The 27,110-nt window shown below is 41.3% G+C and overlaps 1 protein-coding gene across 1 annotated transcript; it reads left to right on the forward strand.

Moving 5' to 3' along the window:
* The first annotated feature begins 451 nt into the window (after window positions 1-451).
* On the forward strand, window positions 452-25,849 carry AMACR (alpha-methylacyl-CoA racemase). Its single transcript, XM_060761366.2, has 5 exons — window positions 452-725; window positions 4,390-4,533; window positions 9,853-10,013; window positions 10,987-11,173; window positions 23,124-25,849. Exons 1-5 carry the CDS (start codon window positions 473-475, stop codon window positions 23,531-23,533), a joined length of 1,155 nt encoding a protein of 384 aa, XP_060617349.2. The 5' UTR covers window positions 452-472; the 3' UTR covers window positions 23,534-25,849.
* Window positions 25,850-27,110: the final 1,261 nt, after the last annotated feature.

Genomic DNA, 27,110 nt, shown 5'->3' on the forward strand with positions numbered 1-27,110 from the left:
AGACGACTTTGAATGGTTTCGTAGTAATGATGATGCTTTGTATAATGCTGGACTGTGAATTGTATTTTTACACTGTGTTTTGAATTGTGTTTTTTCTATGTTGTACACCGCTGTGAGTCGCCCCTGGGCTGAGAACAGCGGTATAGAAGCAAAGTAAATAAATAAATAAATGCACTTTAAATCCAGTTGCTGCCTCCTGCAGAATTCTGGGGTTTGTAGTTTAGGGAGGTTGTTATTGGCTCCTCCCTAAACTACAAACCCCAGAATTCTCTATTGTGAAGAGGCCCAGTGGTTGTTTACATAGTGTGATTTCTTCTCTCCCGCCTGTGCTGTTCTTCTGAAAGAGATACACTGCTCTCTTGGAGACTTTGGCCTCGGGCTGGGAGGCGTGCCTATCGGCTCCCTGCCTGGCCCGGCCTCCTTCCTTCCTTCCTTCCCTGTCTCTTTCTCTTCCTCCTCCTCCTCCTTTCCTATGGCGCTGTGCGGGCTGCGGGTGCTGGAGCTGGCGGGCCTGGCCCCGGCTCCTCTCTGCGGCCTCCTTCTGGCCGACTTCGGGGCCCAAGTGGTGCGCGTGGACCGCTGCCCGCGCGCCTCCTCCTCGGCCACGGACGTGCAGGCCCGGGGAAAGCGCGCGCTGGCCGTGGACCTGAAGCAGCCTCGCGGCGCCGCTCTCCTCCGGAGGCTCTGCCGAAAGGCCGACGTCCTCATCGAGCCCTTCCGCCCAGGTGCCTCCCTCCCTCCCTCTCTCTCTGCAGCCCCTTTAAGCTCTCTAGGCAATAGTATGCAAGCTGGGTCCGGAAGCTCTGAGCCTTACGCTCTTTCCGCTTCGCTCCTTCGGGAGCGCTGTTTGCGCAACTCTCAACGGAATACAGATAATATAGAAGGAATGGAAGAATTCTTTAAAGGTAAAACCCTAACTCCCTACTCGAGCCCAAGGTAAAAAGGTCAAGGTTGTCCCCGGACATTAACTCCAGTCATGTCTGACTCTGGGGTGTGATGCTCATCTCCATTTCTAAGCTGAAGAGCCGGCGTTGTCCAAAGACACCTCCAAGGTTGTGGCCGGCATGACTGCAAGGAGCGCCGTTACCTTCCCGCCAGAGTGGTACCTATTGATCTACTCACATTTGCATGTTTTTGAACTGCTAGGTTGGCAGAAGCTAGAGGTGACAGCGGAAGCTCATGGCGCTCCCCGGAATCGAACCTTGTGACCTTTCGGTCAACAAGCTCAGCAGCTCAGCACTTTAACCCACTGCGCCTCCGGGGGCTCCAGCCCAAAGCCTTACCCTAACCCTTTCCCTAACCCTAAACCTGACTCTTAACCCTAATCTTAACCCAAACCCAGGCCCGTAGCCAGGATTTTGTTTCAGGGGGAGCTGAGTTTGATTCAGGCAGGCTGAGTTTGAGTGAAAGAGGGTCTACCCTAGCAAACCTTTTCTATTATTACCCCAATACCCCCATACATATGGGATATATTGAGCATGGTGATCAGATCATGATATGAATAAACATAACAGTTTAAATAATGTAGCAGTAAGGCCTTCTCGCGGACCACCATGAGAATTTCGGGGGGGGGGGGTGAAGCCCCTCGACACCCCCCCCTGCTACATGCCCTAAACCTAATTCTAACCCTTACCCTACCCCAAACCCTAAACCTTACCCTAAACTTTATCCTAACCCTCCCCTCCTTTATAACCTTCCACCAAATTGAAGTATATTCCTGCCCTCACTGTGCCGTCCCCCTTCCCTTTTTCACAAACGCCGTTTTTGAAAAAGGCCGTTGTGGAATGTGTGTACCGCTCAGAGCTTCCAGACCCAGCTATCATACTATCACCTATCCTATGGCAGGAAGTCTGATAACGCAGTTCCATCTTCAATGTCATGGCTGTTGGGATTGGCTGATTTTACGGCCCAGAGGGATGAACTTGCTGTTGCTGGAGAAACCTTAAGAGTAGTGGTGGCTCTCATGAAACTTTTCCTTGAGTTAAGTCTACTGGGAAAAGGCTGCTAGCCAAGCAGTGAGTGGCTTTATAGTATTCATTTTACTATTAAAACATGTGCGTATTGGAATGCAACGTTGTGTCTAAATGTCAATTCAATCATCTGACTACTTTTCGAGTTTTGCAAGTATAAACATACGCAGGCTGAGATTATATAGAGAGAGATGACATAGTAAAATAGTATCCCTAATATGCAGTGGATTTTTATTTATTTTAAAGTTTGTTTTGGGGATTTTTTAAAATAAAGAAATATTTTCAAACCATGGATAGTTGATATGGCAAACTTCTGCTTTCTCTCTCTACAAAAGAGACTCAAAGCGGGGGCTGTTACTACTTACTGTTACTAGTCTTTATTTTTGCGTGGAGTTTCGTGAATGTAAACCTCTTCAGTGGTTTTAATTCACAGGTACATTGATTGGGCAATGCTCCATATACCTGAAACCCACATGTATCCCTTTAAAAGGACATACAGAGACTATGGGTGTGTATTGTATTGGGTGTGTCGGTGTAATATCAGATGGAGAGATGCACAAAACATTTGGAGCAGCTACTTACGCAATTAGAAACATTGCAACATGCATTTTCCCCTTGCTCACAGGTGCTTCAGATGTGTAAATAAATATTTGCATTGCCAGTTACGTTGCTCACAGAAGTAGCCTGTTGCCTTGCAGATTTTTAATCAAATGGGCAAAGGAACTAAATAACACTTTTAAAGTTTTTTATTTATTTATTTATTTACTTCATTTATATACCACTTTTCTCAGCCCAAAGTGGTTAACAATAGCAAAATTCAATGCTCAACATCATAAAAAGAGTTAAAAAACAGTTAAAAACAATGATATAATAAACAATCAGTTAAACATAACTATAGCATCTCATTAGCTTCTCACAGGTAGAATCAAGATCCAATCTCATAATCCGTTGTTCCATGTTCCTATATTCAATACACTAGTATTGACATTCTAGTCCATGTCCTTTAAACTCTACAAACATCTACTGTCCGAAGGCCTTGTCCCAAAGCCATGATTTTAGTTTCTTTCTGAAAGCCGGGAGGGAGGGAGCAGATCTTATCTCATTTGGGAGTGTGTTCCATAGGCGAGGGGCCACCGCCGAGAAGGCCTTGTCTCTCGTCCCCGCCAGACGCATTTGCGCAATTGACGGGAGTGAGAGCAGGGCCTCCTCGGATGATCTTAGATTATGAGATGGGACGTAGGGGTGGATGCGTTCGGACAAGTAAGCTGGGCCAGAACCGTATAGAGCTTTATAGGTCAAAACCAGCACTTTGAATTGGGCTCAGAGATGGACTGGCAGCCAGTGGAGCTGGCACAACAGGGTTTTTTTCAAGAAGATGGGAAAAAAGATATTTGGCTAGCACACGTTCTGCTGCCATTTGTGTGAAATGACAGATGCCACACTGGAAGCAAGTAGGAAGATGCAGAAATGCCTTCGCATCTGGTTCTTGCTTTCCTTTGTCATGTTTGAAGTCAGAGTTTTGCATCTCTTTCCCAATGGGAATCCATTTCCTATTAAATGAAGAGCACGTGAGTCTCTCCGCAGGGAAAATAGGGATGAGGATGTTACAGTTTGGACCTGCAGAGAAACAGAATGCATGACGGGTTTGTACATCCTGTTCTTCTCATTCAGAGTTACTCTGGGTTGCCCTTCCCAAAAGTTAAAAACAAGAACAGCAGCAAAACAACCGACTACATGGAATATGCCATTAAATAGAGATAAGGCATCAGTGTTAAAACGATCGGCAAGCCAGCCAAACTCCGTCTCGGAGACAAATCAGCCATCAAAATCCACCTGTATGCAATTACATAACATGATAAAATAATAAAAATAACTTTATTTATAGAACACCCTATCTCCCCGAAGGGACTCAGGGAGGTTTCCAACATAAATGACAAACATTCATCAGTGCCCAAAGAAAAACCACACAAACAGTTTACATCAGGTCAAAACACATTTAGACAATAGAAAACAACAAAACTAACTGAATAAACAAAATTGTGAAAAATAAAAATAAGAAATAAAATAAAAATAAAGTAAAACATAAAATACAAAAAAAACCTTCATAAAACACTATAAAATAAAATATAAAACCGAATACATCAGAGCTCCATCAGGCGAAGTTCAACAATAGCAATGGCCCGGGCTGCAAAAAATGGACCTAATCAATTAAAAAGGGCTGGATGGGGGATGATATGCAAACAACATATCATCGGACTGGGGAAGTGGATGAAGTGGAGAACAGAGGAATATTTGACGACCTAACTACTGGGCTCAAGGACTAATCGTTCTTGAAAACTTGCTGGAACATGCAGGTTCTGGTACTGTTTGCTCATTCATATTTGTGAATCAAGTTCTTAATTTTTATCTTCCTCTTCAGGTGTCATGGAAAAATTGGGTCTTTCTCCAGATCTCCTCCTTCAGGATAACCCCAGGCTCATCTATGCCAGGTTAACTGGATTTGGCCAAGCAGGAAAATACGCCCCATTAGCAGGTCATGATATCAACTATTTGGCGGTCTCAGGTATGCAGGCACATATATGTACATTTAGATGTGTTTTATTATAATTCGACAGTGCTAAATCTTCTGTATTTGTCTAACTGAAATAACGAATCCTGACATCAGCATTTTGGCATATTTTTTTTTCTGGAGCTCTGACCTCAGAGTCCATCTGAAATGGTTGTTACTGTACCTGAAAATGGTTTGGATTACGATCCCATTCATACTTTCCTAGAAATAACACTGACCAATACACATGTTGGTGCCTCAAATATGAGACCTGTTTCTGGGTATATTTGACCTGCGGATTCCAAAAATAGCACCAGTTTCCCCGTATCAGCTCTAATTTGTGAAATACAGAACTTATGCCATCTACCAGTACACTGCTTTCCCCCAGTGGTGCAATGGGTTAAACCCTTGTGCCGGCAGGACTGCTGACTGAAAGGTCGGTGATTCGAATCCAGTGAGTGGGGTAAGCTCCCATCTGTCAACTCCAGCTTCCCTTACGGGGACATGAGAGAAGCCTCCCACAGGTTGGTGAAACATCTAGGCAACGTCCTTGCAGATGGCCAATTCTCTCACACCAGAAACAACTTGCAGTTTCTCAAGTCGCTCCTGACATTAAAAAAAAATCTGTTCGACCGTACAAAATTGTAATAACTAAAGCTAAGATACTAGAGCTGAAGCAGTTCTATCCAATGCGATTTTTTAAATCAGCGCCCCAAATAACCCAGGAACAGCCCTAAAAACCAAGACACCAAGAAATTCTTTTGTTGGGCTGTGTAATCTATTGAAATTTACTTTTAGTGGGACTTACTTCCAAGTACATTTACATAACCTTGCACTGCTCCCCCTCCCCACGTCAGTTTTTAGGACTCAAGGAAATCTGCCAAATGAAATCAATAAGTAAATGCTCAAGATATGAAATATATGAAAACGTATAAACAGAGTTGAAAATATAACTAATATAACTAACTAGCCCATTATGATCAGCTCGTTATTAAATATCTCAGAGGACAATGCAAGTAGGTCTCTGTCGATGCCATTAATTAATGGGAAAAGTTTGCCTTTCCCCAAAGGACTGAATAGCATTCAGGCATTTGACAACAGTTTAAAGACTGTGTTTTGTTCACTGGTGGGAATAATACATTGTGTGAGGACATCTGTGGGATATCTTCCACTTGGAGGCCCAATTCATGCTGATACCAGCTACCTTCTGGTGCCAAGTTAAAACATGGCCTCATATCAGAAGCATTGAGATGGAATGAATTTGCCCAAATCTATGCAGATGAACAGTGTTAAGCTTTTGCAATTTGTTCCTATCTATCTATCTATCTATCTATCTATCTATCTATCTACCTATCCACATAATAAACAAGTGACATTGCAGATTATCGAGAGCACCATGAACATGTACAAGAGCCCTGCCAATGTCCCCCACAAACACAATGCCGCCCACTACCCAAGTGAAGGCTTTTATTCAGGGACGCTTTCATCCCAGAGTTCATGTGTTTCCACCACCACAGACATCTCAGTGTTTCTTACTTTCTCCATTGGTGTGGGATTTGCATGACCCCACCCACTGCCTCTCCCTTGACCCTGTCCTATTCTTTTCTATGGCACACAGCAAATAGAGGAATTGATCAGCAATTGAACATACTAGAGAGATTTGGGGAGAATTAACCATGATTTTGTAGGAGTTGTAGGTACTAGAACGTATAGTTCACCTGCAGTCTAAGAGCACTCTAAACTCCACCGATGAGGGACTTGGAACTAACTTGGCACACAGAACCTCCATGACCAACAAAAATGCTGAAGGTCTTTGGAGGGATTTATAGGAGTTGTAGTTCACCTACATCCAGAGTGCACTATGAACATAAACAATGATGGATCTGGACACACATACCCAATATTCCAAATCTGAATACTGGTGGGTTTTAAGGGGAATTGGCCTGGGCATTTTGAAGTTGTAGATACTGGGATGTATAGTTCACCTGCAATTAATGAGCATTCCGAACTCCACCAAAGATGGAACTGGACCAAACTGGACACACAGAGCCCCCATGACCATCAAAAAGTACTGGAGGTCTTTGGGGAAAATTCACCTTGATTTGGGGGAGTTGTAGTTCACCTACATCCAGAGACCACTGTGAACCCAAACACCAATGGATCTGGACTATTACTGGAGGGGTTTGGGGTGGGGAGGGGAACGGGAGTGACCTTCCCTTCTAGGTGTTGTAGTTCAACCACAACCAGAGGAACTGTGACCTCTACTGATGATGGACCTTGTCCAAACTTGGCACACAGAACCCCCATGACTAACTCAACCTACTGTTGGGGTTTGAGGGGACGGACTCACCATAGTAGGAGTTATAGTTTACCCCACAGCCAGAGAGCACACTGAACCATCTGATGCATCTAGAGCAGACTTGCCCGACATAACAAATTTTAAGTATGGCTGGAGTTAACCTGGCATGATGAGAGTTGTAGTTCACCCACAACCTTATGCATTTTGTACAATTAAAAATTGACTTTTTCAAATAATCCTGGCAACACCGGGTACACAAGCTAGTTTTCAATATTCTTTAGTAGATGGTTCAAATTATTCCATAATGTTTTCAATTTTTTTACATTGTCCTAAACTATTTTAAACTGATTCCATACATACACTGCCCTGATATCTTTTGATATAGGGTGGATATTCTAAGAAATAAATGATAAGTATCAATCTCCACAGGTCCCTCACTGTTGGTTGACTTTGGGCTACATGCAATACAGTTTATAGGAAGCTGTTCTATAAGTTTGAGCACCTGTTTTGAAGTGTTGCCTAACAATATTGTAAATGGATTCAGTTGTATAATCAGATCTGTAATTTTCCCAATTTTACTGAAGAGCAGGACTACTATACATGGGAAAATATACAACTTCTGTTTCCACTGTCATTCCAAAAGAGCTTAGAGACAATTGGATACATTTTTGATGTTTTGATAGGAACGTATTATCCATGCATAATATCATCCTCTCATGAATTAACATCGAATATAGTCTAGTGTATCTGTACAGGTACTTTTCCACCATTCTTGAAACACTTCTGTGCCAGTTGTAACCCCTAAAAAAAGAAGGCTATTATTTCCAAGGCTATACAATACATTTTGAAAACTACATGTTTTTCAAATGGAATATAATCTCTAGAGGCAGCAATTATGCCAGGTACTTTCTGAACATCATTCTTGATCTGAAAGTTCCAGGAAAATGAGAAATACAAAATTGCATCCCTTTGGGTCAATTGAACACATGACACAAACTATAAAACTGGTCAGATTGACCTTTAACTCGAGCAAATATAGATATATCTTAGGTAATGAAGTAGAAGTGTTCCTGGGCATTCGTTTTTAACATACAGTGTAGGGCCGGAGGCAGAAGTAACATGGATAGAATAAGGAGATGTTCCTGATTCACATAAAAGAAGTTCATTTCAATATGTTTTAGAAAGCTTTTAACCCAAAATTTATTTATTTATTGTCAAAAGCATTGCATAAAAGAGTTTTATCTATTTTATACTGATAAAATAAAGGCATCACAAGCTGCTAGATAGTTTTAGACCAAAAATGAGCAACAGCAACTGCATTGTTTGTAACTTTTAACAATTCTTTTTCTGTTCATGAGGCAGGACATTGTGGGCAAGCATACAGTTGCTGAGTTGTTTGTTCTGCTTCACAATCACACAAAGTGGAGGATTCTTCTAGGTACTGTCATTTTGCCAGGTTGTCTTTTGATCTGCCAACTCCACCATTGTTGGTTTGCCCTGGCAAGCAGACCCTTGTGCAAGGCCACCATCTTGGAATTGACTGATTTAGCTGCCCACAGAGATACTCTTGCTCTTGGTGGAGGAACATTTAGAGGAGTAGTGGTTCTCATGAAACTTTTCCTTGATTTAAGTCTATTTGATAGGAGGTTGATAGCCATACAGCGGGTGGCTTTCACAGTATTCAGCCTTATTTCTCTCGCAGTTGGCAGGAATTTCCCATCACACATTGGAAATGGGGAGGGGGGGGTGCCCGCTAGCTTATAAAGTCTATCAACAGGTGTAGGTTTAAGACACGTGATTATTCTACCTGTCTCTCTATATTCACCTATTTTGCATGGGCAGACTGAGTATGCCTGCCAAACGGGGCAGGCATGCTCAGCAGTTGAGTAAGACAAGGCCAGGGCTGTTGTTCTTATTAATTTTGGGTCTGCATCACATGCACTATTAGTAAGTTTCCTCAGGATCTTATTGCCTGAAGCTACTTCGTGCTTAGTGTTTGCACAGTGTTTCCTAAATGTCAGCATTTGGTCTAAAGTGATGCCAAGATTTTGAGGCTGGGAACTGTTCAAGCTCTTGGCCTTCCCAAGTAATCTTCAGTTTCCTGTAGGCTTTACAATAACATAGATGGAAAGCACACACCTGGGTCTTGACAGGGTTAGGCTTCAGGTAGGTACCTTTGCAGTAGTGGAGATCTTTCATGACATTAGTAAGTCTTTCGAAGTCTTTTGCTAGTGTTGTTCAGCCAAGGTCATCAGTGTATATAAAGCTGTTTGTGAGAGGTGGCTGTGGCTGATCGTTACTAAAGATGTTAAAGATGTTAAACAAGGTTGATGCAAGAACACTGCCTTGAGATAGACCATTATTTTGCCCCCTCCATCTGCTTTTCCTTCCCTGAAACTCCACAAAGAAATAAATGTGTCAAAATTTATTTGACATGAAATAAGTAATCCAAAATTTAACAGTGTACATGTGAAATAAAACAACCAGATCAGGTAAGCCTTGCATGAATAAATAAAAACAGTTTTAATCTTCTGCAGACCTTGTTTTAAAATTGGTCTGTGGATTATTTTTTCTTTCACTATTTTGATTATACTTTGCATTTTATGGGCAGCCTTAAAGTACTGTGTTTTTTTAATATGCTAGTAAATCAGACTTACCTTCTCCCCCCCCCCCCCCCCCGCATTTAGCTGTCCAAACATAGAAAGAGATTTTGGATCAGGCATGGGCAAACTTTGGCCCTCCAGGTGTTTGGACTTCAACTCCCACAACTTCTCTAACAGCCTACCAGCTGTTATGAGTTGTGGGAGTTGAAGTCCAAAATACACGGAGGGTTGAAGTTTGCCCATGCTGTTTTGGAGACAGCTGCTGTTTAACTTGCCAGTTGTATTACTATGATTCTGTCCTGTTTTCTGGAAGGTCTCTATAGAGGCTTTTGTTTTTAAAAATGATTAGGAAACACATAGAATTATATAGAGTTGGAAGAGTGCCATTATTATGTTGTCTGTGTATTTAAAAATATACTTAATTTCATATAGGTGTTTTGTCAAGGCTGGGCAGAAAAGATGAAAATCCTTATGCTCCAACCAATGTTCTGGCTGATTTTGCTGGTGGCGGTGTCATGTGTGCAATGGGCATCCTTCTGGCACTCCATGAACGCACTAAATCTGGAAAAGGACAAGTCATTGATGCAAGTATGGTAAGTTGAAAAGCAAACAAAGTGCAGACTCTTAAAAGGCAGATGGAACAGTGTGCACTTGGAAATAAGAGTCTGATATGGCCCTGTATTCTAGTAACCTGTATTTTAATCCAGTTCTGATTGTAATCTGCAGCCCTTTTTTCTGGCACAACTGTACTTAATACTACTATCCAAACTCAAAGACAATATTATAAAATCTTCTGAATTTTAAAAAAAGTTCAGGAAGTTTTTGGAAGTAACTGACGGAACCACAAAAGAATGTCATGCCAGATTAGGGCAGTGTTTCTCAACCTGGGGGGGTCACAAGGGATGCTTAATTGGGGTTGCCAAAGACCATCAGAAAATGCAAAAGCTTTAAAATAATGGGTCACGAAGCAAAACCCTGAATTTTTCCAAAATGGATTTGATGCCTGGTTTAAATAATGGTGCAAATCTGTACAAATTGATGGTGACTATATTTATTTTATTTATATAAATTATATATATATATAATTTATATTATATATAAAATATAAATTAAAATAAATAAATAAATAATGGTGCAAATCTGTACTCTGTACAAATTGATGGTGACAATGTTGAATAGTAGTTTTGTGTAGAGGATAGTTCAGGCTATGATCTGTAGCAACTTCTGCTCTTATATGTTCATTTATAAGGTTTTTATGTCACAGGAGGCAAAACTTGTTGACCCACCCATGCACATTCTACATATTATATATTTACATTACAATTCATAACAGTAGCAAAATTACAGTTATGAAGTAGCAACGAAAAAATTTATGGTTGGGGGTCAGCACAACATGAAGAACTGTATTAAGGGGCTGCGGCATTAGAAAGATTGAGAAACACTGAATTGGGGTGTTTACTTGAGTGGCAGGAAGAATGCCTAGCGGAGAAATGCTGCTATTACTGTTAATAGTATTTTTCCATGTTGTTTTACCCTTTTAAGATGAATTTTGAATGTGTTTTTAAGGTAGAAGGTGCAGCATACCTCAGCTCTTTTCTCTGGAAAGCACAAAAAATAGGCCTTTGGGCCAGACCTCGTGGGGAGAACCTTCTGGACAGTGGAGCCCCTTTCTATGAAACATATAAGACCTCGGATGGGAAATACATGGCTGTCGGTGCTCTTGAACCACAATTTTACAAGCAGTTCATAATTGGTAAGTTGGTTTACATCACACTAGTTTTGTGAAAGAAAAAGACTTTATACTAAATGTTTTTTGACTAGTAGCTGGCCACTTGGATAGAATACTGGCTACCAGTATTTTTTAAAAAATTCTAAAATCATAACAGTAAATAAAGATCAACACTCAAAAACAGGAACTCCAGACAAGAAACAACCCTAATCACCTCTCAATAAAGTATTCCCTCAGGCAGTAAGAAGCCAAACCTTGAAACTGCTAGGCCATTAAATGCAAATCAAGGTGGCCAATTGAAACAATTACATCTACCTCCAACAGACAAGAGTTCTTTCTTCTACTCTTGACATTCCACAGATATATAAAACACCATTTTCCTAGTTCCCAACAGACCTCACAATCTCTGAGGATGCCTGCCATAGATGCAGGTGAAATGTCAGGAGAGAATGCTTCTGGAATATGGCAATACAACCCGAAAAACTTACAACAACCCACCAATATTTCTGTTATTTAAACAACTGAGCTTCATGCCTACCTAATGTAAAACATCTGTTTTAAATATTAATTCTTTGTTGTTTTTAGAATATTAAAATCGCTTATGTGCCAGCCCAATTCATAAGCATTATACTTACAGCACTTTTGGGCATTTTTCTCCTTCAAAGTAAAGCTTTCAGTTAATTTCATTTTAAATGATAAAATGAACGACTGCAAAGTAATTAATGTTTTATATGAGTGATAGAAGAGAGTAGGCTGAGGACATTGTCCTAACTCATGTTTATTTAATAGAAGTTATAAAAGAGAATAGGGTGAGGACTCAGTTGTCCTGTGCTTAGTTCTGTGCTTACTTCAAATGGAGCCATTCTTGTACATCAATGAAAATGTATTTCAAAGTCTTTCAAAGGTTTACATACTAGAGGACAGGCTAATACAGGAATGCTGCTTGACAACTTCTGTCAAATCTCATTTCCATTTCATTTCTTGCTACAGCCAACACATAGCCTCTTATTGAGAGAAGACTGTTTTATATAGGATAAGTCTAGACATTTTAGTAAAATAATACACCCCAAACCTTAGGTCAGCTTGTCCAGGGGTCACTGTGAGTCCTGTATCTTAACTCTTATCAATAAAGGAACCAGCCCCTTCTCTGAGTAGAATGGAGAAAGGCAAGAGCTTAGTCCATCCCAGAAGAACCGAAAAGAAACATTCACTCCCTTTTTATCTCTCTGCCATGGTGCCGTTGTTGGTGTTTATTCGTTCAGTCACTTCCGACTCTTTGTGACCTCATGGGCCAGCCCATGCCAGAGCTCCTTGTCGGCCGTGGCCATCCCCAGCTCCTTCAAGGTCAATCCAGTCACTTCAAGGATACAATCCATCCATCCATCCATCTTGCCCTTGGTCAGCCCCTCTTCCTTCTTCCTTCAATTTTTCCCAGCATCATTCTCTTCTCCAAGCTGTCCTGTCTTCTCATGATGTGGCCAAAGTACTTCATTTTTGCCTCTATATCCTTCCCTTCAATGAGCATCCGGGCTTTATTTCCTGGAGTATGGACTGGTTGGATCTTCTCGCAGTCCAAGGCACTCTAAGAATTTTCCTCCAGCACCACAGTTCAAAAGCGTCTATCTTCCTTCACTCAGTCTTCCTTCGTCCAGCTCTCACATCCGTAGGTTACTATGGGGAATGTCATTGCTTTAACTATGCGGATCTTCATTGCCAGTATGATGTCTCTACTCTTCACTATTTTAGCGAGATTGGTCATTGCTCTCCTCCCAAGAAGTAAACGTCTTCTGATGTCCTGGCTTCAGTCTGCATCTGCAGTAATCTTTGCACCTAGAAATACAAAGTCTGTCACTGTGGAATTGTATGACTCTGCCCACTGCCTCTCCCATAACCCTTTGTGTGACCCCACTCACTGCCTCTCCCATAACCCTTTCCTATGGCACACAGCAAACAGAGGAACTGATCAGCAACGCAACATTCTGTAGGTGGTTGGGGGACTGACTCTTCTGGATTTCTCTTATCGAGTATTTAATCCAGTCAACCCTGCTTAAAATCTTAGCCAGGGTTGAACAAGTGTGAGGGATGGAAGACAAGTGTGGGATGGCTGTTTATAAACTTAAAGATAACTATCATGTCACTTTTATGTCTACAAGCTAAACCTACAAAGCTTCCTAAGCTGTCCCTCTTGGGGCCCGGTTTCCAAACCTTTGCTTGATCTTTTATGGCTCTGTAGAGGGACAGAATAGTGAGGAGCCAGTAGCTGTCATGCACAGCCAAGATAAAATACTTGTGATTTAACACATCCTCTGAAAATAAGCATTTGCTTTATCAACAGAATGGAAATTTCTATGAGATTAATATACGATTTTAATGTCTTTTGGCACAATATTTAATGATGCTTTAATCACTGCTGATGCTCCTATGAAAGGACAGTTTTCAGTTATTCCATTCCAAAATTTTTCTAGCTCTCTGTAAATATGCACTATAATATTTATTCATGAGCTATTGGGCTATGTTTACATTATAGCTTGCTTTGGTTTCTTTCGGTTCAATGTTTTCATGGCCAACTCTACTCAGTAATTCTGTATAAGTAGTTTAGCCTGTACTTAAATACATTTGGGGGCAGCTGGCTATTCCTCAAAATATTGGGGCATCCCCATTTTGTCACATTTAGACTATCTCTCATTGTTGGTTTTGAGAACGATGACCACTTGCACAAAGTGACAAAAGTCATTTACAAAAGTAATACAGCTGTGCAGAGCTCGTAATATTCTCTAAGGGCCCTTCCAGACAGCCTTATATCCCTGGATATGATCCCAGATTTTCTGCTTCAAATTGGATTATATGAGTCCTCACTTCCAGAAAACCTGCAATCAGATCCTGGAATATTGGGCCTGTCTGGAAGGACGCTAAAACAGGTGTGAAAATTATTTGGCCCTCCAGATTATGTTGAATAGTAGAAGCCTTAGTCACCATAGCCAATGATTAGGAATACAGAGAACTTCAGTCTAGCAACATGTGGGATGCTATGCTGTTCCTATATCTGCTCTAGATGAATAAAATGCATCCGAAGAATCAGTGTTCAAAGTGATTGAAAGTTTTAGAACACTGACTTGGTTTGGAGTAATCCATCATGAAAAGAAGGGTTTGAGTTGTAGACTATGACTCTGGAGAACAAGGTTTCAATCCCCTCCTTGGCCATGAAAATCCACTGGGTGACTTTGAGCACATCACACACACTTAGCCTCAAAAAAACAAAACAAAACAAAACAAAAACACTCCATTGATTTGCCTTAGAGTTGAAATTGATTTGAAAGACACAGCAGCAGCAACAACAACAAAAGATTAACAGACTCATATACTAGTATATGAGTAAACAGGTATGGGGATCCAGATCAGATCCCACAATTTTATGGACTACAAATATAGTGAATAGGTCCTATTTGGTGATACTGCCATGCAGTGGCTCAGAGAATTACTGTGCAGTACATTCGTATTTAAGACCTCAACAGCAAGAAGAATATTATTAACCAAACAGTGTAAGCCCACAGCAAGCTAACTTGATACCTTCGGGAAAAGGAAATGGCAACTCTGGCAGACTTGGAGAAAAGAACAGAATTATTTTGTGTAGGTTCAGGGCAATACATCACAAATGCCACAAGCTAACTTCAGTGCTGCCACAAATAGAACAGGACAGACAACTAATCTCATCCGTCTTGGAAATGGGGAAGATAGGAATGGTGCCAGGAGGGGCCTTAGTGCTGCAGAAGTTGAAAGCATTGCAAGAGTTCTGTGGTGCCTTATAATGACAATAGCTGTGTATGATTTCCATAAGCAAGCTCTTATACTCTATTCACTTGGTGAACTGAACCAGTGTGATGCTACTCTATATACTCATATATACGTCTAGAAATTTTAGTCAAAAACTCACCCCCAAAACCTGGATTCACTTATCCACCAATCAGTGTGAATATTGTATCTTAACCTTTACAAAAAAAGGAACAGTTCCCTATTACGAGTAGAGTCGCGAAAGACAATAGCTTAGTCCATCCTCAGTGAACCTAAAAGAAGCACTTATCCTCTCAACTCTTATCTACTGTAGTTCTACTTTTGCCTTTTTTTAATGCTTGGGCAGGGAAATGGCAGCAATGGTCAGGGATGGTTGGTTTCCTCAGTCCGCACCGGTGCTTTCCCCTCTCTGTGGAATGACCCCAAACTTCTTCATCAACCATATCAAAATCCATAATTTTAACCCCAAAACCTTTTCTTGACAATATACCTGATGTTGATTTATACGTGAATATATATGGTGGAGCCCCCGGTGGCGCAGTGGGTTAAACCACTGAGCTACTAAGCTTGTTGACCGAAAGATTGCAGGTTCGAATACGGGGAGCGGTGTGAGCTTCCGCTGTCAGCCCCAACTTCTGCCAACCTAGCAGTTCAAAAACATGCAAATGTGAGTAGATTAATAGGTACCGCTCCGGCTGGAAGGTAACGGCACTCCATGCAGTCATACAGGCCACATGACCTTGGAAGTGTCTATGGACAATGCCGGCTCTTCAGCTTAGAAATGGAGATGAGCACCACACCCCAGAGTCGGACACGACTGGACTTAATGTCAGGGGAAAACCTTTACCTTTTTATATATAGTGCATATGCATGGGAGTTCATTAAGCATTATTAATTTTTATTATCCCATATTTTGGTGGAGCAGAGAGCATTGGCACCCTGCAAAAAACTGACCTTGTTGTAACACAGCTAGCCCGAAGTATGCTAGATAGCTCTCACTGAAAGATGTTTATTTGCCAGCAATTCCCTTTTTCTACTATTTTTAGCAAATATACAGAGATGCAATCACCTCCATAACCCCTCTTAGTTCTTCAGCTCACCTAAATAATGCATTGGGCATCAGCAAACCTACCTAGTTTATTCAGCAGATCAATATACGAATCCTAAACTAAGCATATGCTAAGGTTCCCTAACATGAACTGTGATTGTGATTATATTTAGATGAACTCCACTTCCACATGGACTCTGTTCATCTTTCTTTTAGTGTGTCTCCTGTGTTACATTAAGATTTATCAGCCTCAGAAATCAGTAGATTCTTATCCCCATGGAAATTCCGGTCTGTTGATGACATTTTGATTTGCCTTCTGCACAAACACCCTATTTTCAGTAGTGCTTCCCTAATTGAAAGACTGTAGTTATCCAGATTCCCAACTCAGTATAAAAATTTAGGCCTTTGGTCTTCTGCGAATTTTCAGAGTTTGGCAGCTGAGAAAAGGAAAGTGATCGCTATCAAATGAAGCAGAAATTTGTTTACTCCTCAGCTTTTGAATTAAGAAACCACCTTTCAAGAAGCAAGAGCAGAATATGATGTTACATTTTTCCACCTGCGACAAGCAACCATATTGCTCTAATTTGGTTTGCAATCTGTTTTCCTGTATAACTTGTGTTCAATTGCCATACAGTGATCCCATATCATCTCAGGTTCACACGTTTTTTACCTCGTGACAGTACAACTCTGATGTCAGTTCCACATGCCTCAATTTGGCATTTTTTGTTAAATGTGGTATCTGGTTTGAAAACTGGACTACAAGTCTGGAGACCAGGGTTTGATCTCCACTTGGGCATAGAAACCCACTGGGTGAATCATAGAATCATAGAATCAAAGAGTTGGAAGAAACCTCATGGGCCATCCAGTCCAACCCCATTCTGCCAAGAAGCAGGTATATTGCATTCAGATCACCCCTGACAGATGGCCATCCAGCCCCTGTTTAAAAGCTTCCAAAGAAGGAGCCTCCACCACACTCCGGGGCAGAGAGTTCCACTGCTGAACGGCTCTCACAGTCAGGAAGTTCTTCCTCATGTTCAGATGGAATCTCCTCTCTTGTAGTTTGAAGCCATTGTTCCGCGTTCTAGTCTCCAAGGAAGCAGAAAACAAGCTTGCTCCCTCCTCCCTGTGGCTTCCTCTCACATATTTATACATGGTGAACTTGCATACTTTATTTATTTGTTTGTTTATTTATTGCATTTCTATGACGGCTTTCTCAGCCCGAAGGCACTCTCTCAACCTTAGAAAATCCCATGATAGGTTCACCTTTTGTTGTTTATTCGTTCAGTCGCTTCCGACTCTTTGTGACCTCATGGATCAGCCCACGCCAGAGCTCCCTGTCGGCCGTCACCACCCCCAGCTCCTTCAGAGTCAAACCAGTCACTTCAAGGATACCATCCATTCATCTTGCCCTTGGTCAGCCCCTCTTCCTTTTTCCTTCTTTTTTCCCCAGCATCATTGTCTTCTCTAAGCTTTCCTGTCTTCTCATTATGTGGCCAAAGTACTTCATTTTCGCCTCTAATAGCCTTTTCTCCAGTGAGAATTCGGGCTATATTTCCTGAAGTATGGATTGGTTGGATCTTCTCGCAGTCCAAGGCACTCTCAGAATTTTCCTCCAACACCACAGTTCAAAAGTGTCTATCTTCCTTCACTCAGCCTTCTTTATGGTCCAACTCTCACATCCATAGGTTACTATGGGGAATACCATTGCTTTAACTATGTGGATCTTCGTTGCCAGTGTGATGTCTCTACTCTTCACTATTTTATCGAGATTGGTCATTGCTCTCCTCCCACCTTAGGATCGCCATAATCATAGAATCATAGAGGTGGAAGAAATCACATGGGCCATCCAGTCCAACCCATTGTCAATTAGCAGGAAAATCGCATTCAAAGCGCCTGCGACTGATGGCCATCCAGCCTCTGTTGAAAGGCCTCCGAAGAAGGAGCCTCCACCAAACTCCGGGCCAGAGAGTTCCACTGCTGAACAGCTCTCACGGTCAGGCAGTTCTTCCTAATGTTCATATGGAATCTCCTTTCTTGTAGCTTGAAGCCATTGTTCCGTGTCCTAGTCTCCAGGGCAGCAGAAAACAAGCCTGCTCCCTTCTCCCTATGACTTCCATCATGTCTCCTCTCAGCTTTCTCTTCTGCAGGCTAAACATGCCCAGCTCTTTAAGCCACTCCTCATAGGGCTTGTTCTCCAGACCCTTGATCATTTTAGTCACCCTACTCTGGACACTTTCCAGCTTGTCAACATCACTTCAATTGCAGTGCTCAGAATTGGACACAGCATTTCAGGTGTGGTCTGACCAAGGCAGAATAGAGAGGTAGCATGACTTCCCTGGACTTCTATTTATGCAGGCCAAAATCCCATTGGCTTTTTTAGCTGCCGCATCATATTGTTGGCTCATATTCATCCTTCTGTCTACAAGGACTCCCAAGATCTTTTTCACACATACTTCTGACGAGCCAGGCGTCCCCCATTCTGTATCTTTGCATTTCATTTTTTTCTGCCTAAGTGGAGTATCTTGCATTTGTCTCTGTTCAACTTCATTTTGTTAGTTTTGGCCCATCCCTCTAATCTGTTAAGATCATTTTGAATTCTGCTCCTGTTTTCTGGGGTATTGCCTATCCCTCACAATTTGGTGTTGTCTGCAAACTTGACGATTATGCCTTCTAAACACTTCATCTAAGTCAATAATAAAGATGTTGAACAGAACTGGGCCCAGGACGGAATCCTGTGGCACTCAGAAGTTAGAAATGACATGAAAGCATACAACAACATACATTTTGTAACCGGTAAATCAGTTTTTAACACAAAGAGAAATCAATGTTAGTGATTTTTCCATTTTCTTTTGTCACAAACCTGTTGCTCTTTTATAGTTGTCATATGCTGATGCTGGCCTGACAGTGATTAGCAACAACAAATTACCAAATTCCTGCCCATCAAAGCATTTTGGACACCAACTTTGCAATTTTCTTGGTGGCAGCTCCCTGCTGTTTTTTCTTGGTTTAGATTGCATGTTAAGCAGTATTTATGTATTTACTTTCATTGTTCCAGTCCTATGCATTTGATATCCATAATCATAAAGTGTGATTTTAAAGTGCTTTAGTAACCAAAACCTATGTATTTTATTTATTTGAAATGTTTCTTTTCTGCCTCGCCATTCAGAAGAGTGTACAAAGAGGCATAACATCAGCATGTAAGTCTACTTATACAGAAATATAACAACATAATCAGCAGAAGTAAAACAGCAAGCTCTGAATAAAGCTATAATGATAACAATTTTCTAGAATGAAGTACGTTTCTCATCCCTGAGCCTGGATGACATATCAGTGGTATGCTTCCCTAGGAAAAAGGTGTTTTTACTAAAGGTATTTCTCCCATTTCCTAGCCCTCAACTTCTATGAAGCTACCATAAAACAAAATAATATCCAAAGTCAGAGATAAAGAGCTTCTGGATGGTTTATTTTTATCATAGGTTTGGAACATTGCACTGGTTATTGACTAATAAATGTGTCATATTAAAATATTTAAATGTGGCCTTTTCCTATTTCCTATTTGCAATATGCCTGAAAATTGATTATTCCGGGCTTCTTTCCACCATGATTTTTATATATAATCACACAATGAGATTGTGATTTTATTTATTTATTTACTGCGTTTTTATCCCGCTCTATCTCCACTCCGAAGGGGACTCGGAGCGGCTTCCAGTTTGGCAATAATTCAATGCCACATAACAGCATAAAAGCAAATAAATACACTCACATTAAATGTTTATATAGGTTTAGTTAGGACATGCTGCTTTATATAGAGCAAAAAACAAATGTTGAATAGTTAAGGCTTCAGTTTGAAAATGTTCTCATAACAAAAACCCTATTATAAGTGGGAAGTATTTCATGCACTATAATATGTATCCATGTGTAATTTATTATTGCTTTAATTTCCTGTTCTCTTCTTGTACTCTGTTGAGTGGAACATTAGAAGTGATATAAAATATGACATATAATTTGAAGATACATGACACTTTAGTATATGAATCTGTAACTTCCTAGGTGGTTAATGGACAACAACTCCTATCATCCCCAATTAATGGTATCTGAAATGCATAATCTAGTACATTTTTGGTGTTGTTCCAGAGAAGCTGTACTCTCAATGAGGAGTCTGCATTGCAAGTTCCACAACATGACTTTCCTACTTTAGCAACAGAATAGTACAATTTGCAACTTTCCACATACCCGAATCTGTAAGATCCAAAGAGCTGCAATACCCAATTGGTGAAATCAGTATCATTTGGAAATATATGAAACTTGTACAGGCCAGAGGCAAACAGTGCAGTTCAGGAAGAATCTTTCTCTTGTCCCTCTACTTCAGTGGTCCTCAACCTGTGGGTCCTAAGGTATGTTGGCCTACAACTCCCAGAAATCCCAGCTAGTTTACCAGCTGTTAGGATTTCTGGGAGTCGAAGGCCAAAATATCTGGGGACCCACCGGTTGAGAACCACTGCTTTACTCTAACTGTCGTTTCACAGATCGCAATGTGGTGACAGAGTGTGAATATTGAAATTATGGATTTTAATATGACCCTTGAATAAATTGAGGGTTGTTCCTTGGACAGGAAAAAGCACCAGTGTCGACTTGGGAGGCCAGCCATCCCTGTCTGATGTAACCATTTCCTTGCCCAGGTGTTCAAAAGGGCCAGATGGTTCCATTGTGGAGAGAGTGGAAGCAGTCAGGCAGAGCTTTCTTTTAAGTTGTTCCCAGAATGGATCAAGCTCTTCCCTTCTGCTACTCTACTCTGAAAAGGAAATTGTGCCTTTTTAAATAAGAGTTAAGGTACAGTAATCACACTGACTCATGGATAAGTTTGCCCAGGTTTTGTTGGGTATATTTTTTGACTAAAACTTCTTACACATGAGGATATGTATTAAAATGCCACAGTGCATCCTCCTTTGTAGCTGTAGGCTCCTCTTCTTACATTTCCAGAATAGCAGAGCAAGTTCCAACCTAAAAGTTAGGAAGAATTTCCTAAGAGCTGTTTGGCAATGGAATACGCTATTGCCTCAGAGTGTGGTGAAGTCTCCTTCTCTGGATGTTTTCAAGCAGAGGCTGGATGATTATCTGTCAGGGGTGTTTTGATTGTGTCTTCCTGCATGGCAGGAGGTTGGACTAGATCAGGGATCCTCAAACTTTTTAAACAGAGGGCCAGGTCACAGTTCCTCAAACTGTTGGAGGGCCGGATTATAATTTGAAAAAAAAGAAAAGGATGAATTCCTATGTACACTGCACATATCTTATTTGTAGTGTAAAAAACACTTAAAAACAATACAATAATTAAAATGAAGAACAATTTTAACAAATATAAAGTATTTTGGTTGGAAGTGTGGGCCTGCTTTTGGCTGATGAGATAGGATTGTTGTTGTTGTTGTTGTTGTTGTTGTGTGCTTTCAAGTAGACTTAGGTTGACCCTGAGCAAGGGCTGGGTAAATGACCTTGGAGGGCTGTATCTGGCCCCCGGGCCTTAGTTTGAGCCCCCCTGGACTAGATGGCCCTTGTGCTTTCTTCCAACGCTATGATTCGATGATCCTTCTAGTGCAGACATGGGCAAACTAAGTCCCAGGGGCTGGATGCAGCCCCCTGGGCACATATCTCAGTTTTTCCTCATTTTCCCTGCCCTCTTGGCATAAGGACATGGTGGTCTGCCACGTCCTTATGCCAAAAAGACGGGGGAGGAAGGCACGTAGCAGCTGTGAGCCCTCTGGAGTACTCTCAGCCACCATGTGTCTCACCCTCTTGTCATAAGCATACCACCCCACTGTTGTGTCAGCTCCACTGGCTGCCGATCCAATTCTGAGCACAATTCAAAGTGCTGGTTTTGACCTACAAAACCCTATACGGTTCCGGCCCAGTGTATCTGTCCGAACGGATCTCCCTCTATGTCCCACCTTGGAGTTTAAGATCTTCTGGGGAGGCCCTGCTCTCCACCCCACCTCTATCACAAGTGAGGCTGGCGGGGACGAGGAGCAGGGCCTTCTCGGTGGTGGCCCCTCACCTGTGGAACTCACTCCCCGGGGAGATTAGATCAGCGACTTCCCTTTTTTCATTCAGAAAAAAAATGAAGACCTGGATGTGGGACCAGGCTTTTGGATTCTGCCAGCTAAAGAAAAGACCTTGATGATGGGCAGGAATTGATGGAACGGAATGGATTTATGGAACTCGAACACTGAGCATGAGATTGTTTACTATTGTGTTATGTACTGATGATTTTACCCTGTTAACTGTTTAATTGTTTTTATGTATATATGTATATTTGACATAGGCATCGAATTGTGCCTTATTTTGTAAGCCACCGTGAGTCTCCCCTCGGTGAGAAGGGTGGGGTAGAAGTAACTGAAATAAATAAATAAATAATAAGGGTGGTGCGAGCAGCCCCATCCTTATGCCAGAAGAATGGCATATGGCGGCTGAGAGCTCTCCAGAGCACACTTAGCCACCATCTGTCTCATCGTCCTCCCAGCATAATGCCAAGAGGACAGTCGGAGGATTGGGGGAAGATGGTAGGAAGGAGAATTGGGGCAGTTGCTACATGTCCCGCCTTCCTCCCAGCATAAGGATGGGACGAGCAATCCTGTCCTTATGCTGGGTAGACAATCTGTGGATGACCCAAGCCCTGCTCTGCTCTGCTGCCTCCTGGCCCCGTCCTTTCCCAGGTCTTCCCCACCCAGCATGTTATCAGCCCCCCTTTCTCTTGGCCCAGCCTTCCCAGCCGGGCCCACAATGCAGCCCCAAGGCAAAAAAAGTTTGCCCATGCCTGTTCTAATGGGTAGATACTATAGTTTTTCAGAGGAGTGTAGTGATCTGGTATTTACCTGCAGATAAGATACTTAGGGAATGAAATAACCCAGGATTCCTTTTTTACTTGGGCAGCTACTGTTCTGTCAAGGTAATGACTTCGGAAATATATTTATGCAAGAGCATTTGTGCATCAGCACATTGTATTTACAGGTAAACATGCAGTCCGCGAATGCAACCTTTTTTGACATTTCCATTGTATTATTTCATCGACTGATAATAAATCCAACTGTTTGGCAAAGGTCAGTAAATTAAATTTGTCACTTTTTCTTTCAAAAATCTTTTTTCCAGGTCTGGGACTAGATTCTCATAAACTTCCACACCAGATGAGTTTGCCTGACTGGCCTGAAATGAAGAAGACCTTTACCGATGTGTTCTTGACAAAAACCCAAGCAGAGTGGTGTGCCATCTTTGATGGCATGGATGCCTGCGTGACGCCTGTTTTGACCACAGATGAAGCTGCCTTCCACCCACACAACAAAGAACGGGGTTCTTTCCTTGAAAACGATCAGGGGGAGATAAGCCCTCGACCTGCCCCAGTTCTTTCCAGGACCCCAGCTACCCCTTCTTCCAAAAGGGACCCATTTATAGGAGAGCACACCAAAGAGATCCTCTTGGAATATGACATTTCCGAGGAAGAGATTTCAGAGCTCCTCTCTCTTAAAGTTATTGAATGCGGCAACCCAAAGGCTAACCTGTAGCATAAAACTTTATCGACCAAGATTTTCCACTGGCAGATTGTATTTTTTATGCAATTGATGTAGTTTTCTTAGCAAAAAACAAACATGAGAAATGGGCAATGTGTTTGATTAAGACCTCTAAGGTGTTAGAAGTGTTACATAAGTGTAACAAAAAATGGCTTTTTTGTTCACCCCTGAATGATTATATTTTTTTTAATTTCTCTTTCTCTCTGTGAATTTTAATTTAAGGACCTTTATCTGCTTTTGTTCTTAGAAAGGAGGTTTTTGACAAAATCTTCCACAATGTGTTTCAAAGGCTTTTGTGCCCGGAATCCTTGGGTTGCTATGTGTTTTCAGGGCTGCCCATGTTCCAGAAGCATTCTCTCCTGACATTTCACCAACATCTATGGCAGGCAACCTCAGAGGTTCAGGGGTCTGTTGGAAACTAGGCAAGTGAGGTTTATATATCTGTGGAATGTCCAGGGTGGAAGAAAGAATGCTAATCAAGGTGGCCATTTGCAACATTCACACTTGCCTCAAGCAGCCAAAAGTTCTCTCTCTCTCTGGACATATATAAACCTCACTTGCCTAGTTTCCAACAGACCTCACAACCTCTGAGGAAATAATAATAATAATAATAATAATACTTCATTTATACCCTGCTACCATCTCCCCAAGGGACTCGGTGCGGCTTACATGAGGCCAAGCCCACAGTACATCAATAACAAAAGCAATAACAAAATAATCAATGCAATACAATTAATATAAATCACATAGACAAAAAACAATAAACAGTAACACACAAGCATTGTGTGTTACATTTTGGCTGGGCCAAATGTAATAATTTAATTTTTTTTTAAAAATGGATGCCAATGGAGGCCTGCCATAGATGTGGGTAAAATATCAGGAGAGAATGCTTCAGCAACTCAAATTTTACACATCTTTGGCTAGGAGTGTGCAAAAGGATCTTGATAGTGCTTATAATTGTGGCAACTTTCCCAGTATCCTCTAGCTATTTTTTATTTGAAATATATTTTTCTCCTTTATCTTGAGAAGCATAAATTTTGGGATCCTGTCCAGTAATTGGGGGATCCTGGCAAGTTGCTCTTCCATTTCATTCTCATATCCCAACCCCTCTAAATTTAGAGGTTCATTTCCCCCCTCTAAATGTCTTGTGGGTCCCATCAAGCCTCTAAGCTAAAAAGGTCCCAAAACGTTGGAAGCAAAATGACAGTAGCATCATCTTGGAGGCTTGACTGGAATATTTGGGTATTTGAAGGCAAAAAATGAGGGTTGAGAACCCTAATTTTTGGATGGTACAAAACACATGTATCCACAATTCTGGCCTTGGAGCCATTTGGTTTAGGTTATGAAAAATAGATCCAGATGATCCACGCATGTTGATTTGGGGATGGTTCCAAGAACCATTGATTGCATATCATCTGCTTGTTCTTATGATTACTTATGTAGAATCTTAGCTGTCTATTAATGTCATGAAATAATTATTAATGCCCAAGGGAGGCAGTATTTCTTGCTACGTAAAATGATGAATGACTGGGGAGACGCCACATTAGTTATGTGGTCAATGCTGCTTTAAAAAATTCCAAACCCTGAACGTGTTTAATTACACACATTTTTACGTCTTTGATTACAAGACAGACCTTTAAACTGCTGCTGCTTCTTTCAACAACTTTATTCAGTGTCAGTCTTCACCAACATGGTTTTGGTGCACAGCTACCACCAGCCTTATTTAAATGGCCAATGGGAGAAATAATGGAAATCCAAAATATCTCCAGGGCACCAGGTTAGGTAACGTTTACAGGAAAGCTGCTGTAATATCCCCACCGTCATATATCTGTGGAGCAGAGGAAACTATGCATTTCACATTGCTTGTTTTATTGCCCTATAATAGAGAGCAAGAGAACATGATGTACAAGCATAAGATGTTGAAGGGATGTGAATATTGGTCCATTCTCCTCCCCTCGAGCAAAGAATAGCTACATTAACATTAGCCATATGGCACAAGAATATTGCAAATATTGATGTGCTAGGTTGGGATTTGGATAAATGGTTATATTCTTTACATTTATAATTAATGCCGATCTCAGTGAAGGAGTTGTGTCTGACACATTTAGCCTTATCTTTTAAAAATTGTAATGTTTATTGTGTCATTTGATTATAGCGTACAGCCTGAACAAACAACTTTTAAAAATGTATTTGAATGATCTACTAAGATACTATAATCTTTGTGTTTGTCATTTATGCTGTAAAGAGAAATGGTTTTCATAAAATCTGTTAATATAATTTTTAAAACTCACAAATAAAATATAAACTCATTTTCTATGTGTTTTGGAAAAATGATTATATGATTGGTATGCTATTATCATGAATGCTTGCTTGTTTTTAAACTAGGGATGAATGTTTCGTTTGAGAGGACTACAGATATGGTCATGTGGCTTTAGCTTACTTAATTCTATATATACACTCGTATATATATTTAGCTTACTTAATTCTATATATACACTCTCACACACACACTGTATATATATACATCTCCACTGAAGAAAGTTATGCTGCAAAACAGCATAAATTCTGAGGTCCCTCAAATCTGAATAGCCACTCTCCAAGCTGCTTATTAATCTATCTTTTTGCTCATTCCCAAGCAAAGTAACATGCTATTCTTCCCTTTCAGCAGCACTTTGGAAGCATGCTTCTGTACCTATAGCCAGTGAGAAACTTCATTTCCCTCCCCTTCACTGTCAGTTTCTAAGTTTCTACACCAATTGAAAACAATCCAAAGAAGGTTTACACCCCTGGGCTATTTGGGGAGTGTGCCAAGTCTGCAGAGGAAGTAAGGCTCGGTTCTACTGAAAACTGTTCTGGCAGAAAAAAGGTCACCATTGTTTGCTATATGTACTCTCTGTTTCTTTCTCTCCTGACTCCCATCATACATGTCTACATATGCATCTATACCAGTGGTTCTCAGCCTGAGGTTCCCAGATACTTTTGGCTTCCAACTCCCAGAAATCCTAACAACTGGTAAACTGGCTGCAAACCTGTGTCTTCAGGGGAGTGTAACCCCATCCAACTCAGGCTGTAACTGTATACCTTGTTTGACCTTTCAACTGACCAGAAGTACTTCTGTCTTGTCTGGATTCAATTTCAATTTGTTCACCCTCATCCAGACAGTTACAGCTATCAAGTACTGGTTTAGGACCTGAACAGCCTCCTTAGCAGCAGGTGGAACATCCGTACAGGAGACATTGAACTCCAGAACTCTGGATGATCTCTCCCAGCAGCTTTATGTAGATGTTAAACAACATGGGGGCAATACTGAGCCCTGCAGGACCGAACAGGACAAAGGCTGTGGCTGAGCAGGTGTCCCCCAGCACCACCTTCTGCGAATGGCCCTCCAAGAAGGATCAGAGCTATTGTCAAACAGTACCCCCAAGCCCCATTTCCATGAGGGGTCCCAGAAGGATACCATGATTTATGGTATCAAAGGCCATACAGGTTTGCCATATGTTGCATATTCATGCACAGGCATGCACAAATCTTTATTTAATGGCATGAATCACTGCAATATAGAATTCATATT

Source organism: Anolis sagrei, chromosome 2 (genome assembly GCF_037176765.1).
Source record: "Anolis sagrei isolate rAnoSag1 chromosome 2, rAnoSag1.mat, whole genome shotgun sequence".
In the NCBI taxonomy this organism is placed as follows: domain Eukaryota; kingdom Metazoa; phylum Chordata; class Lepidosauria; order Squamata; family Dactyloidae; genus Anolis; species Anolis sagrei.